Source organism: Mustela nivalis (genome assembly GCF_964662115.1).
Source record: "Mustela nivalis genome assembly, chromosome: 2".
Classification (NCBI taxonomy): domain Eukaryota; kingdom Metazoa; phylum Chordata; class Mammalia; order Carnivora; family Mustelidae; genus Mustela; species Mustela nivalis.
The window spans coordinates 171,392,675-171,407,230 of NC_139021.1; the positions used below are offsets into that span (position 1 = coordinate 171,392,675).

The 14,556-nt window shown below is 53.9% G+C and overlaps 1 protein-coding gene across 13 annotated transcripts in view; it reads right to left on the reverse strand.

Moving 5' to 3' along the window:
* Window positions 1-11,084, reverse strand: part of AFAP1L2 (actin filament associated protein 1 like 2) — a 95,300-nt gene extending 84,216 nt beyond the window's left edge. For 6 of the 13 annotated variants that reach the window (XM_082721477.1, XM_082721476.1, XM_082721475.1 and 3 more), the window contains exon 1: window positions 10,933-11,084. In XM_082721477.1, coding sequence (XP_082577603.1) covers window positions 10,933-10,948 — 16 coding nt within the window. In that variant the 5' untranslated portion in view covers window positions 10,949-11,084. Of the gene's footprint in view, window positions 1-5,258; window positions 5,308-10,809; window positions 10,902-10,932 lie in introns of those variants that run through there. The other 7 variants (XM_082721472.1, XM_082721471.1, XM_082721470.1 and 4 more) reach the window with 3 other exon arrangements.
* Window positions 11,085-14,556: the final 3,472 nt, after the last annotated feature.

Here is a 14,556-nt window from a genome sequence, read left to right on the forward strand (position 1 = left end):
GGAGTGACACCTGGATCCCATAACCCTCGGAGGCTTGCTCTCAGCCCGAGGGTTTACAATGACACACACCAAGCCACCCGCAGACGGGCGGGGGATGGACGCCTGCCCACCGAGGAGCCAGGAGGTCAATGGGAAAAAATGATTTTCATCAGTGTTGAGCCTTCATGTTTGGACCTTTTATCCAAACCGTGGCAGTGTTCTCATGCTCCCTCGGTGCGGACGCTGGGCCCCTCTCTGATGCTCACCGCCAGGGAGCCTGGGGTGGTGCGGGGACGAGCCTCCACCCCTAGGAGGTTAGCAGGTCCCAGGGCTGTTTAAGGACCCGCGCATCGAGGCTAACGATGCTCTTTCCTGGGAATCGAGTCACTGTGGTATGATCCGCACGGGCCAGCTGGGATGGCCGGCAAGGTCCCGGGGGAGCCAAGGGCGTGGGCCAGGAGGCTTGGAGAAGGTGGCCTTCTTTGCGTCAGGCCATACGGAACGATACTTTCTAGGGCCTGAGGAAACACCAGGGGCTATGCTGAACAGAGCTTCACTCTGGCCGCTCTGCCAGGAGAGAATGAGATGCTCCTTTGGCTGAAAACAGGGCCCGCTTTCCCCACCCTGACTCTGAGGTCATGGGCTCCTCCCGGGGAAGCCTAGGATTCTAGCCATGGCTACTAGAAATGAAAGTCTGACAGTACTAGAGATCTGGGGTCAAGGGGGGTGGCGGGAGAGCGCTCACTCTTTCTGGGTCTTTCTGGCCTTGGGTTCTCAGGGGGAATCCCTTTTCTAAACTCAAGACTCAGGAGACCTGACTATCGGATGTGGGAGAAAGTCAAGAGGGGAGAATGAGGGAATGAAAGGGGAGCAGGGAGGGCGGGGGAGGGCGAGAGAGGGAGGACTCTGCACCCACAGGAGCCGAAGCGAGTCTGGGGGGGGGCGGGGCCCGAGGGGGCTGGGAGAACCTCAGGCTTGCATTTGCCTGGGATGGTTCTGTCAGGAACCCAACTCATCTGCCACAGGCTCACGTCAAGGGCATCTGTGATGCTGCGAACTTGAACCGGAGATGGGCTCCCCCAGTCCCCAGAGGGCCACGAGCCCCCGCCAGCTCAAGTACTTGCAGCAGCCGCTCTGTCAGGAGATCCCAGGGAGCTCCAGACACCAGGCGCCATCGCGGGGCGGCACAGACAACTGGACGAGACCATCCTACACCCGCATGCTTGGCCACCATTTCCGTAGTACGACTGCGGGGACCCCGTCTCTAAAGCATGCGAGAAAAGGCACACAATCCAACTCTCCCAGGACCATCATGGACCGGCCACACTGCATTGGACATCCGAGTGGTGGGTGTGTGAGGCTGTCTGACGCTTGCCACTTCAGCCCAAGATCTGCCACATGCCCAGCCGCCTTTCCTACCCTCCACTTGTGCTAGAGAGGAGGCTGAAAAGGCCAGCCAGTGCAAAGGGCGGTAGGCTGGTGACCATCTCAAGCTCATGAGGAGCCTGGGATTGTAACCCAAAATGTATCCACCCCTTGGGGGCCCAAGACCATAAAGATGAAGAGAAGATGTCCCAAGCAAAGTCACCACCCAACAGGTCCCAGCCCTGATAGCAGGGGTGCCCAGCACCCTCGCAGAGTTCCTTCCCAAAGGACCATATTTGAATTTTAGTAAATCAGCTCAATATGTTCCAGGGCCGTGGGTATTAAATAAAAGAAGTCAGTGAAATCTCCAAACAATAAGCTCATTCAACACAATCTCTTTTTCTCCCCCCAGCTGGGGACTTGAATACAGTCAACATGAATAAATCCTGTTGTGTAAAAACTGGGGGAGAAAAAAAAGAAGAGGGTGGAGGATAGAAGGAAATGGCAGGGCTCCCACTCGCAGGAGGCTAAGATCATCCTCACGACGCAGAAGGATGCCTGCGTGCTGGCGCAGCCCTGGGGAGGGGGAGGCAACCTCTGCAGCCCAGGTAAGGAATCATCTGGAATTACCCCCACCCAGCCTTCCTAGCCTCTCCTCTGCAGCCTTCCCATTCTCATATTCAGACTAGCCAGTGGACTCTTGGGCTGCCCCTGTCCTGGCCTTTCCTAGTTGAACCCACAATAAGCGAGGCCTGACCATGCATCAGGGACATTTCGCTACAAAGACGTACAAAACGTCTTTCCCTCCCCCTTCAGCGCCCCCCCCCCCAACAAAGCCGAGACAATTAGAACCAAGGACCGCCTCAGCAATTCTTCCTCAGTGCCTTAAGGACAGGTGAAACAGACCAGCCTTTTTGAGCCACTACTGACTTAGATATATGTGTAAGAAGAGTCGCGCGTGGGAAACTCTCCTATGTAACCCATGGATGAATGTGATCTAGGCCCAGATTGTTCTCAAGGATGGAAGTTCCACAGCCTTTCAACACGCTGTATTTAAGAAAGATGGGAAGACACGGGTTCAGCTCCCCAGGGCGTAGACCCAGACGCAGTGTATCTAAAGAACAAGCCAATTCAACATGGGTTTTGGTTAAACAAACAAACAAAAAATGGAAACCACCAAGGTCTTTGGACTCCATTAGGACCACTAGAGTGATACTCTTCCATTCCCATGGAATGCCACACCCCATCTCCTGGACCGGTGCCACAAGGGCTGGTGACGCTGCCCTCGACTGGGAGACTTTCCCTGTCTGGAACCAAGAGGACGGATCCCTTACATCATATAGAACTAGGTGCGTTATTTTGCTAAATCATGGGTTCTCCCTGCCTCAAAATCGTTAACTAGCATAGACAAGCAGGACTTCCAAAAAACAAAAAGTCAGCCAGGAAGTAATTATGGCACAGACTTGGGTACTCAATTCCAATTCAACGACTTTATTGGTGAGGGGAGGGGAAAAAAAAAAAAAAAAAAAAAAAGACTTGCAGGAAGGCTGCCAGATTCAATACATTAGATCCATGTGTGTAGCGGCGGAGTTCCCAGGGTGGGAGCCCGGAGCGAATGCTTCACAATTCCATGACCCTCTTGGGTTCATCTGCTGCCTGGGTTTTAGGACAATGATTTTTCCTTCTCTCTAAACAGAGGGAGAGCTTCCACCCTCGCATGTCTGGGCCTCCTGGCCAAGTCTCCTGCATTCAGGATGCTGTCAAGCAGTCAGTCTTTTTGTTTCCTACCAAAATTCTACACTCCCTTCTGCTGTTCCCCCCCCCAGATCACTGCCAACAGGAAAACACAGAGCCCTCAGATTCTAGTCACGACCTGAGATGGCCAACAGACACTCAACAGATCTTTCATTTTAAGCCACGGCACTCCAAACTGCTAGGGTTTGTCTTATTTATGTTTAAGATTTTGTTTATTTTAGAGAGAGAGAGAGAGAGAGAGAAAATGTGTGTCTATGCGACTAGGGAGGAGAAACAGAGGGAGAGGGACAAGCAGACTCCCCAATGAGGAGCGGCGTGGGGAATCGATCTCACGACTCTGAGCTGAAATCAAGAGTCAGACACTTAACCACCTGAGCCGCCCAGGGGCCCCACAAGGGTTTGTTTTAAAGTCAGTTTCCTGGAGGTATAATTTACACACGGCGGGAAGGTGAGGGGAGAATGCCCAGCACGTTACACACAAGTTTTCACAAACACCTGAACTGTGGAGCCACTTCCACCACCGAGAGCTGAGCCATAAAGATTTCAGTCATTCCCAAAACATCCCACATACCTTCTTGTGGTCAACCCCTTCCCTCAGCCCTGGCAGTGACAGACTGGTTTTCTTTCCCTCTAATTTTGCCTTCTCCAGAAGGTCACATAAATGGAATCCCACAGTGCGGAAGATTTTCAAGCTTGGCTTCTCTCACTCAGCACATGCGGATGGACCTTAGGTACGAGCTGTTGGTTTTCAAGCTTGGGACTTTTACTTTCTTGCCAAGGACATGAAACGACTGGCTGCAGCTCATCTTTGCTATGGGGGAACCAAATTCTTGATTTCGGGCCTTTTAATAAAAAGCAGAGGCCTGGGAACAGGGTGACCTCCCGGCTTCGTCTGCCCAGAACTATGGGATTTCCTGGGATTTGGGGCTTTCAGGGGCAAAACCAGGGAAGTCCCAGACAAACCAGGATAGTTGGCCACTCTCCTTGGGACAGCCACCTCCGAGGGCAGGGCTGCACAGGTGCCCTGCTCAGATGAGAGGCAGGATGCTCGCTCTGAGCTAACAGCCGACTGTCCTCCCTTGGTCTCCTCGCCGGCAGAAGGCCAAAATGCGATCTGCTGGGGCCGAGCACCGAGCGCCGGCACAGAGCTCACGCTCTGACAGGCCTGCAGCTGTCTTTGAAGGCCCCAGCAGGGGGTGGCGGAAGTGAGAGGGGCACGCAGGGGTGTGCTGGGAAAACAGCAGAGCAGGGCTCCCGTGGGTGCCGGTGCCCACCCCAGGCCTCCCTGGTATGGGACGCGCACAGACACGGGGCATGAAGGTGCTCTGGGCTCATTCGGGGTTTGTTCCGGTCCAGTTTAATATGCCCAGGGTAAGGCCAGCTCCTCCTTTTCTATACCTTCTCCTTGCTCCTCCCGCCCAGTGGGGTTTTCCATGTGGAGACTAACTAGGGAGAAGGTGAGAGCCAAGAAATAGAAAATGAATATAAGCAGCTTGAAGTTCTTGTTAGAATTAAAGGGTTTCTCCTATATAAACTTAACAAGACATCAAAGAAAAGTCAGGCAAGGCCACACACAATACAAGGCTTGAAAATGAGCAGTTCTGTGCCCACGCCCTTTCCAGCTGACTCGGGAGAGATACACAGAGGCCAGTTTACCTGAGAACAGGCAGAGCTTCCCCAACTCTGAGCTCCCGATAGCTTGGAAAAGCATGTGATGGACATGGCTGGTGCCCAAATTAACAGAGGATCGCCCCTCAGTACACACACGAGAAGGCGGGAATTGGTGGGGTCACAATCCTGTCCTAGAGGCCTGGGGGAGGGGGCACTCCCTGGATTAGTGTGACGCTGCCCCTGCTCCAGTAGCTCTTACCATTGATTCCATCAAGCAGCCTGGAAGGCAGGTTAGTAATCATTATCCTCACTTGTACAGGTGAGGAAACAAGGCCCAGAGAGATTAAGTGACTTGCCCAAGGTCGCACAGCGAGTTAGTGGCAAAGGCCAGATTAGAAGCCCGAGCCCCAGAGTGCCCAGGCCAGCGCCCAGCTCCACAAGATCCCTTAGCCCTCGGTCCAGAGCTTGGGCAGGGCCAGGTCTGCACCCTTGGGAACGCTGGAGGCCAGGGGAGCTGCTGCAGAGAGCACAGGCAGGCTCATACTCACAAGCAGAAACCTGCAGGATCCTTCTCTGTACCAGCAGACAGCAACACCCCTGGGCTGGAACAGACAGAAATAAGGCTCAAGTCGGGAAAGCCAAGGGCCACCGCTGTGGGCTTGTCTCCACTCATGAGATGGGGCTTTGAGAGACTGCTTCATTTCCCTCTGGGAACCAGTTCTGCTCTTGCGAGCCGAGCATCAGAGAATATGAGCTCCCGTTGCCTGGGATCATTCACTCACTCATGCCCCAGTTATGCCTCGGAGGACCCAGGTGCTAGGGGCGCACCAGGGGCTGAAGGGGAGGGACCCTGGGAGGAGAGAGACAAGATTTCGGTCTTGAAGGGATTTGACGTAAGGGAGGAAACAGTTAAGACGTGACATTAATTCAACAGATATTTTTGCTGAGTACCTATGATGTACCAGGCGTGGATGATTGTACCTCAAGTAGCACAGGAACACAGAGGGAATCAGGGGAGGCTTCATGGAAGAGGAGGCATGTGGACTGGGTCCTGAAGATTGAGCAGAGTTTCACTGGGCAGCTGGTCCCTTTGTGGCTCGAGGAACACAGAGAAGGAAGTGGTCTGGAATTGCTTTGAGTACTTCTTTCTAAATAAACCCTTGCTCTTAGTAGAACAGGAATCCAGCCCTTCAGAAACTCAGTTCTCAGGGATGTGGCATCCTGTTTGACTTTAAGCTGTTGTTTCATCTCTTCAGACCTCAGCTGACCTGTCTGTCAAATGGGACTGAACAATCCTGTGTTTCGGAGGGTGGCTCTGGCGTTCACTAGCGATCTCTGGAGACGTGTTCACACAGAAGTCCTTGAGAAACAAATTCCTCACATGGCCAATGGCCGTCTCTTTCCCACTGTCTGCTGCTCTTGGCTCTCGCCAGGAAACCAGTTTTATTTATAAGAATCACAACCCTAAACTGACCTTTGTTGGGCTATCCGCATTCCCTCCCTCCTTTCCCTCTCCTCCAGGAACATTCTCCGCCAAAGATTCCGCAGTGACCACAGAGCACCCGGCATTGAAGAGCGCTTGGAAAGTCAGGATAGACCAACTCTGGAGGCTGTTTGCTAGATGGGGAAACTGAGGACCGGAGAGCTCAGTGCTTCGTACCTGGAAACCGAAGGCGTGGGTTTCCCCGTTCCCAAGCCACAGCTTTCCTCATCACGCCACAACTGCTCTGCCTTTTGCTTCTGCCTGGGCCTGGGCAGATGTGCCATCCTCTCTCAGCTTGGGGAAAGTCTCCCTTCCCCAAATGACAGAAGTCTTTAGAGAAATATTTCCCATCATTAAAAGGATTTGCAAGAAAACTGGCACAGCTTCCTCAGCTTTGAAGCTTCTTGGCCCCTCCTGGCCCATTAATTGCGCTTGGCTCCAGCCCAGTTCCCAGAGCTCCTACCCCTTCAGAAGAGGGAAAGGGTCCACAGCAGAATTCCCGCCGTCACCCAGCCTGGCCCTTCAGCACCAGAAGGGACCCCTCAGTGTTTGTTTCAGACCATTCCACTGCCAATGCATCAAGGACTCCCACACAAGGAGCTTCAAAGTCAGAAGGGTTCAGGGTCAAGTCCAAGCATGAGTAAACCCTGAACTTAATATTGTGCAGCAACCTTTTGAGATGGTTCTGAAGTAGTATTCTCACGGCCTTTAAAGCCTAGGATGGCTTCAGGGGAATCTCAGTAGATTTCTGCAGGTACCAGAGATTTGGTTATGGCACATTCACAGGAGTACGGAGGGGTTATCAGTCTTACTCCCCCCTTGCTTTTAATTTTCCAGGTGAAGAAGGTGGATAAATGACTATGTATCTTTCTCAGGGATTCTCAATTTGGGCTGCACATCAGAGCACCTAAAGACCTAAGCAGCACCCCTATACCAACTGAATCAGAAGGTCTTGAGTGGGCTCTACAGATCCCTGTTTGTTTTCTTTTAAGTCCCCTGATGGTTCCCATATGTGGCTAAGGTTATGGAGCACAGCCTGAGGTACAGTTTCAGTAGAGAAAAACGTGAACTCCTAAGCACGGAAAACACGACATCTGATGATTCCTCTGAAATGAATGATCAATCTGCCCATCTCTCTTGGTTGTTTTTGTTTTGGTTTTGGTTTTTTGTTTTTGTTATTCTTTTGTTTTTTTCCCAGACCTTTCCTGACCACAGATCGCAGCCTTCCCAGGTGAGGCTTTCAGGAATTTTTACTGGCTCATCTCTACTTTGCAATACCTTAGAACAAAGTGCCCTCTCCTGGGAATGGGGTGATCTGACTTGGAAGCAAACAAACGAAAACAGAAAAAGAATGATGACACCTTCGACCAATTACTGTGATCCAAATTAAAGTGAATAGCTCAACCATGACTGCTCAGATCCAAGTGTGATGCAAATTCAGGAAGCTTCCATGGGGTCGGTCCAAGTGCAATCCACAGATAGTAGGTCAGTCACATTTGGCCCCGGACACACTCACCAGCTGGAAGAGCAGCAGGAACCAGAATCCTTGACCACATGGTGTGAGTTCAGCCAATGGACACAGCAGTCCAAGGGCGCTCTTATGAGAGTCATAAATATGTAAACACCCAAGGATGGGAGGCTTTTCAAAGGACCCTGGAGATGCTGGCACTGCTTATACCACACCAAAGAGATGCACCCAGAGGAAACAGCAACCCCACCAACACTTTTTATGCGAACTCTTATAAAAGCTCCATCTCTCTGGGAAGACACCCCTATGTAGTCTCTCACCACCCTACCCCTTGCTTTTGCTTGAGAGAGCCATGGCTATCTAACACAATGCCTTTGGTGGGATGGGGGAAAAGTCTGGAAATGTTTCTATGTTAGACAGAGGGTGATGTCCCAACCACTCTAGCTCCAGACCTCCCTTTACATCCCACGTAACAATGGAAAAATCAGCTCTGCATCCAAAAAGGATCAGTAGTATCGGAAGATAGACAGTATGTAACACCAGCTAGGGAACATGGAAGACAATTTCTCCTACATCAGCTGCTTTATAAGACTTACAAATTAAAAAAAAAAAAATTTTTTTTTTTTTTGAGAATTTGAACACAACAATGAGGCATTCTACCTATCTGGGAGAGCTCAAAATCGGGAATTTAGAAACATAGCACGGGGCATTTCGGTAACGAAATTTTAAAGTGGCACAAATGAGAATTCTTCATTATAATTTTTGTATGTTCTAAAAGCCCAGGTAAATCTTGCTTTTCTGTTTTATTTTGTTGTTAAAAAGATACCTAGTCATTCCATAATTATTTAATCTTACCTTAAAAACAGACAGCTTCTATTAAAAAAAAAAAAGGTCGAGCTGTGCAGTTTCAGTGGGTAAATAAACATCTGACTATAAAAAACAAAAACAAAAACAAAAACAAAAACAAAACCAAAACAGAGACAGCTTCAATCTCTGATGAGCAAGAGAAAACTGACAGATGCCAGTTACAGCTGCCTTGATTAATCAGAGACTGGGCCCAGGGGCTTCACTATGCACAGATCAACTTTTCAATTCAATGAGAGTTCAAAACACAAGTTTTTCAAAACACAAGCTTCTCAAAAGAATGGGGACTTCTAAATTCCTGGGATGGGGGGGGGTCCCCTAAATTCCACAGCTGAACCCTGTAGTTAGTAAACACCAGCATTCACTGGTGAGTCTTTGAAGACTCCCTCTCTAATCAAACAGGAAAAGATGCATTGGATTAGCTTCTGCAATCCAGATAATTCTCAAATGTATCCACTTATCACTCTCTGATTTACTGCAAAATGATGAGGCAGATACATGTGTTACCAAAAACATAAACACTCTGAAATGGAAACTAAGTTTCCTTCAGTTGGCAAAAATCCCCTAACTGATATTCCAGGGAGGGAGGATTTTAAACTCCCAAGAGAAAAAGATAACTAAGAAGACTTTCTTAGGTCAAGGGCCAAAAGCTATTAATACAAACAGCTTCTGATAATAATGGGCATTTAGAAAGAACATCCCCTCCATGTTATAATTTGCCCTCCCTTGGATTAATATGCTCCTTTGAGAAAGCAGCTTTTACCCCGGCCCTTCAAACCGGAGCCAGAACTCCCTCACTTCCCAATTCAGAAAGGACACCCCCTGAGTTCAGAGGGACCTCAGAGGCCACCACTTCCGGCGCAAGTCCTGAATTCCCCCTGAGGGTCCTTCCCAAAGGGTGGAGGTGCAGACAGAGTGGGAGAGGGAGTAGCAAACTGCCATTTTAGGAGGCGAGGGGCTGTGGCTTCCTCCAGTGTCTGAGACCACAAAAGGGCGCATTCAATCATCCCAGCACAAAACTGACATGATCTCAGCAGAATCTGGGATGAAAAAAGAACACACCCCCTTAGAAACGAGAGAGGCGCTCCAGGGAGGGTTTAAAGAAAGAAACCAAAGGTTGCCAAGCAATTTAACCCGGTCCCCCCAGTCGGCTTCCCTTGCTCTTGACAAAGACCCTTTCCCTCTGCATGAAGTGCTGCCTAGAATGTAAACCTTTCGCCCTCACCTGCAACCAGGTGACCCAGATGAGAAAAAGCATGGGAAAAATAAACAGACACGACTCGTTTAGGGAACTCAAGCCGGTCCCAGAAGATTCCTTTAAGGCAGTCTCAGAAATGAGAAACCACCGGGAATGAGATTCCTTGGGAATCTGAGCATTCTCCTTTATCACCCTCTCCCAGGGGAAAATAAATATAGAAACAGTATTTCCTCTCGCAGGTTTGGCAGGGACGAGTCCAGGGCAAGGAAGTGCAAAAGACTTTCCCAAATGAGAAGGGGGCAGGGGGCGTCCGCAACACCCCGCTTAAGGGGCCGCTCTTTAAACCCTCCTTCCGAAAGATCTTTAATCCTTTAGACCCCGGCCCCGGGGTTCCCGGCACCGGCGCGAGCCGGGGAGCGGGCACGACCCCGGCCGGTCCGCCCACCACGGTTTGGCCAGGATCCCAGCCCTCGGCCAAATCTAAAACTTGCTCCAGCTGCGCACGGAGCTGAGCCCTCGGGCCGGGACGCCTCAGCGCGCTCCACCTGCCGGACATCCCCGTTCGGCCCCCCGCCCTCCACTTGGCCCGACCGCTGCCCGGAGATGCAAGAGCGAAGGACCCGCACAGAAACGGCTACCGGAGCGGCCGCAGGACTGGGGCAGCCGGACCCAGCGGGAGCGGAGCTCCGCGCCCACCCCACCGCCCAAGGGCACCCTCCGCTCAGCCTGGTCGCCGGCGCCCGCGGGCAGCCCTCCCCTCCGACAGGCGCCCGGGCCCGACGACCCAACGACTTGCTCCTTTGCCCCCAAGCGGCGCCGCGCGGTTCTGAACTCACTCGGGGCCTCCTTGGCTTCGGCATCTTTCCGGGGCGGCCGGGGCGTTAGAGATAGGTCGCCGGGCGCACCCTCCCTCCTCTAACAGGTGGGAAGCCTTCCACGCCGACCCCCGCCCTCTGCGCCCGGGAGGGTCCGAGAGCCCCGGCCGTAGCCGCCACCTAGAAGCCCACTCGCCCGGCCCGCCGCGCCGTCGTCGCCCCGGTCTGCGGCCCAGCTCCGGGCCGGGCGGGCGCCGCCGGCTCTGCTCACCTGAGTCCCGACGGGACGCGAAGCGCCAGCAGTGCCGCCCCCGCCAGCCCCAGCCCTCCTCGCCCGCGCGGTGCGGCCGGAGCCGCCGGTGCGTGCGCGCCGCGCCGGGACCCGCGCCCTCACCTTTGTACCGCTCCATCGGGGCCGCGGCGTGCGCTCCCGGCCGCTCGGCTCCCGCGCTGCGCTCTCGGCGCTCGGCTCCGCGCCCCGGCCGCCGCGCTGGCCCCTCCCCGTGAGGTCACGCTCGCCGCCGGACCTCCAGGCGCGCCGGCCGCGCCCGGGGCTCTCGGACCCCGTCCCCGCCCGGCGCACCGCCCCCGCGGGGGAACTCCGCCGCCGAGCCCCGCGGCGCTCAGCTCCGTGCGCGTCCCGGGCCCTGCCGTCCGCCCGCGGCCGCCTGGCGGCTCCTTCTCGTCCGGGACCCGGGGGCGGCAGGAGGGCGGGAGGCTCGACTGTGCCCGAACCCGGGGGGGGGGGGGGGAGGTTCTGGCGAGGGGCGGGCTCGGGCGGGCCTACGAGAGCCGCTCTTCCAACCGCCGGGCTGCAAACCCACTGCCCGGAGGAGGAGACTGAGGTCGAACCCGGGAGGCAGAGGCGGGCCTAGAGCGCCTGGCTCCCGTCTCCCGGCGCCCTAATGCCTTGGCTTCCCCGAGAGGCGACAGGGCGATGAAGGTGGGGGCTCCCGAGCCCTTTCCCCGCGCCTGCCCGCGTTCCTTGGGAATCGCTCCAACCCTGCAGCAACCGCTCTGGGCGGTCGTCGCGCCGCCGGTCGCAACACACACATCAGGGCGTCTGAAAATGTCTGCTTGCTGCCATCTCCGGGGACCCACGGTCCCGGGGAGCGGTTGTTCTAGGCTCTCGTGAGCAGTCGAATTCCTAGAGCCGTCTGGACAAGTCCGGGAGCACCTGACCGCCCCAGGGGTGGCATCTGCTTGGTAGGAGCTCGCTCACTCGTTTCTAACTCCACCCCGCGCCGGGACACTGAGCGCCACACTTCTGTCCTTTACCTTTTGCCGTCTGTGCCTCCAGTCTCGCGACCGCATCCGCCCCCAAAGGAGATCCAGGTTTTCCTTTAAACTTCTTGATTTTCACTTCATAATCTCAATCATGGTTCCTGCAGGATGCCTGGGTTCCGCCCCTCCCCTTTCTTGAAGGAACATTAAGGAAGATTTGTTGTTGGAATTTTCTAAGAGATTTCTTCATTCTTCTAGGAACAGCAGGGTTAGCTCTGATTTTTGGAGACCTTCTGCCCGGGCAGTCTTAGAAATATTCTTAGTCGCACTAGCGGCGGCTAACCTCCCCGTGCAGTGCTCCCCACACGCCGGCCTGGCACTTAGGGCTGCTGCAGGCACGGCCTCTCTTTTTCCCAGTCATCTTGTGAGGCGGGGATTATTATTATTATTTCTGTCATGTAGTTGAAGAAACCAACGTTTACAGAGATTAGACAACTTGCCCAAAGTCACACAGCAAAAAAGCAACAGCAACAAAGCAAAACCAGAAACAGAGCAGGCTTCAAACCCAGGTCTGCTGCTTCCAGACATCCGCTCACAAAGCTTTGCAGACACTCATGGCCAGGCTGTCTGTTACCAGCTTGTGGAGCACAGGGACAGGGGAACAAGGTAAACGCAGTCAGGCGGGTGCTCTGATAAAAGCACAAGGGACTCTGGGACCCCCAGGGGAGGGGGCTCAACCAGCCCAGGAAGCCTTGTCAATCCTCGGAGGAGGAGATGCCTGAGCGAGTCTTACAAGATGAGATGGAGCTAGTGGGGTGACAGGAGAGGTAGCATGAGGGCAGCCTTCCAGGCAGACAGGACAGCGGGGACAGAGGCAGGGAAGTGAGCTACTTGAGGATCACAATTCTCTGTCACCAATGCCACAAGGGTGAAGCAGGGAATGGAAAACAGTGAGGCTGGGAAGGTGGGTGCAAAGCCCCCTGTGAGGCCCCAAAAGACTGAGTCATCTGAAAACCAAAGGACTGGGCAGCCCTGAAAAGTGACAGTGCCCCGGTCCCCCAGGGGCGTGAGTGGGAGGCGAAGTGTGGGAGGCAGTTGCTCCGGTGTGGGGAGAAGTCCCTGGGGCCATAGAAAGCTGGCTGAGGTGGAGAAGACCACGGGCAGAAATATGCAGTGAGTGTGATGCCAGGGCTGTGCGCCCGAGCACAGAGTGTGAGGGGGAAGGAAGAGCCGAGATGGACAGGGTTTCCTGGTGGGTGGAGAGTGTCACCTCCGGCACTCCGTCAGCCCTCAGATACTACCTGAGGCCCTGTTAGGGGCCAGGGGCTGCCAGGCACTGCACAGAGCCTGCAGGGTGCGCCAGAGACTCTCAAGGGACAGCTGTTGGGACTGGGGGTGGGAGGACACCAGCAGGACGAAAGATGAGCGTCTAAGTTGGATGCAGAAATAGCGGGCTGAGGTACTGGGGTAGAAGGCAGCCAAGGGCCCCTGGTGCCTCCAGGTGAGTTAGAGCCCTGGGTGTGTGTCCTCAGCTTCATCCATCATTTTACTTAATTCTCTCGGCCGCTCTTCCAGGTGGGCTGGGCTCTTGGCGATTCAAGAAATAGGAAAAGTGGAGGTTGAGTCAGGAACACAAACATTCCAGGGAACCATAGGATGGGTAGTATGCTCAGCGGCCCTCCTGCAAGCTGGATGGGGAACGGGGTTAGGATGGAGGATGCTTTTGCCCTTTTGTGTTCTTTTTCCCTCCCTCCCCTTCCTTTGCTTTCCTCCTCTTGCAAATGTCCCTCCGTGGTGCCTAGCCTCCAATCTCCAGTATCTCCAGACTGGTGTCAGTGGGTCCCTGGTTTCCTTTCTAATGCTCAGGGAGAATCTGACTGTGTGGCTCTCGCTTCTAAAACCAGCCTCAAGTCCAAGTCTAGCAGCCAACCTCTCTTGACCAGATTCCAGCTGTAACAGTCAGCAGAGGCCAGCAAAGGAGCTTTCAGGTCCAGCCCCACTCAGTAGGGGTTTTGTTGGAAGTGACCTTCTCAGAGGGGCCGAGGGCCAGGCTGGCTCTGACTGAGGTCACTAAGAACAAAAGACAGGGATTAAACTATCCTCATCCTACTAAGGAAGACACAAGTTAGGGGCCCGGCCCCAGTCAAAAAGTCAAGTCGTTTCTCTTCCGGAACTAAGACTCAAAAATCTGGTTTCCCCATTCTAAACCCTGTGCTTTGTCACACCCCTCAGTCTTTGCCAGGACTCTCTCTAATCGGACCAGGCTCTACCCCGGCAGGTCCTCTGGTGGCCATTTGTGCAGGCACTTCCCGTCACTGGGCCAGCTCTCTGCAGGCTGGGGGTGGGGGGGGCAGCTTGGTACCTCCATCAGGTACGTTCACTCTCCCCTTTCCCCTCCTGGCTCCAGCCCTGTAATTACCTCTTCTGAAGTCCATTCTAGTTTATTGACAGAGCCTTGGCAAATCCCAGAGCCTCTAGACAAACACAAATCGATCAGAGACGTATGCAGAGTGAATTTAAAATGAGAATTCACTGCCATTTCCAAGAATGAAACCAAAATACTACTAAAAACCATCAATAGAAATCTCAGGCACTGCTTTCCCCTCTCTCCAAAACCCGGGGGCAGCCTTGGTCGCTTTGCAGCCTCCACGCCTGAGCGCTCACATTCATACCCTCATTCACTGAGTGTCTTGCTCCATGATCAGAAGATCTGGTGTCCAACTCATTCTCAACCCTCTAGGTGCTCTAACTGACCCCAGCCTAGACCCACAGCGTCTGAGATGGACAGATGCAG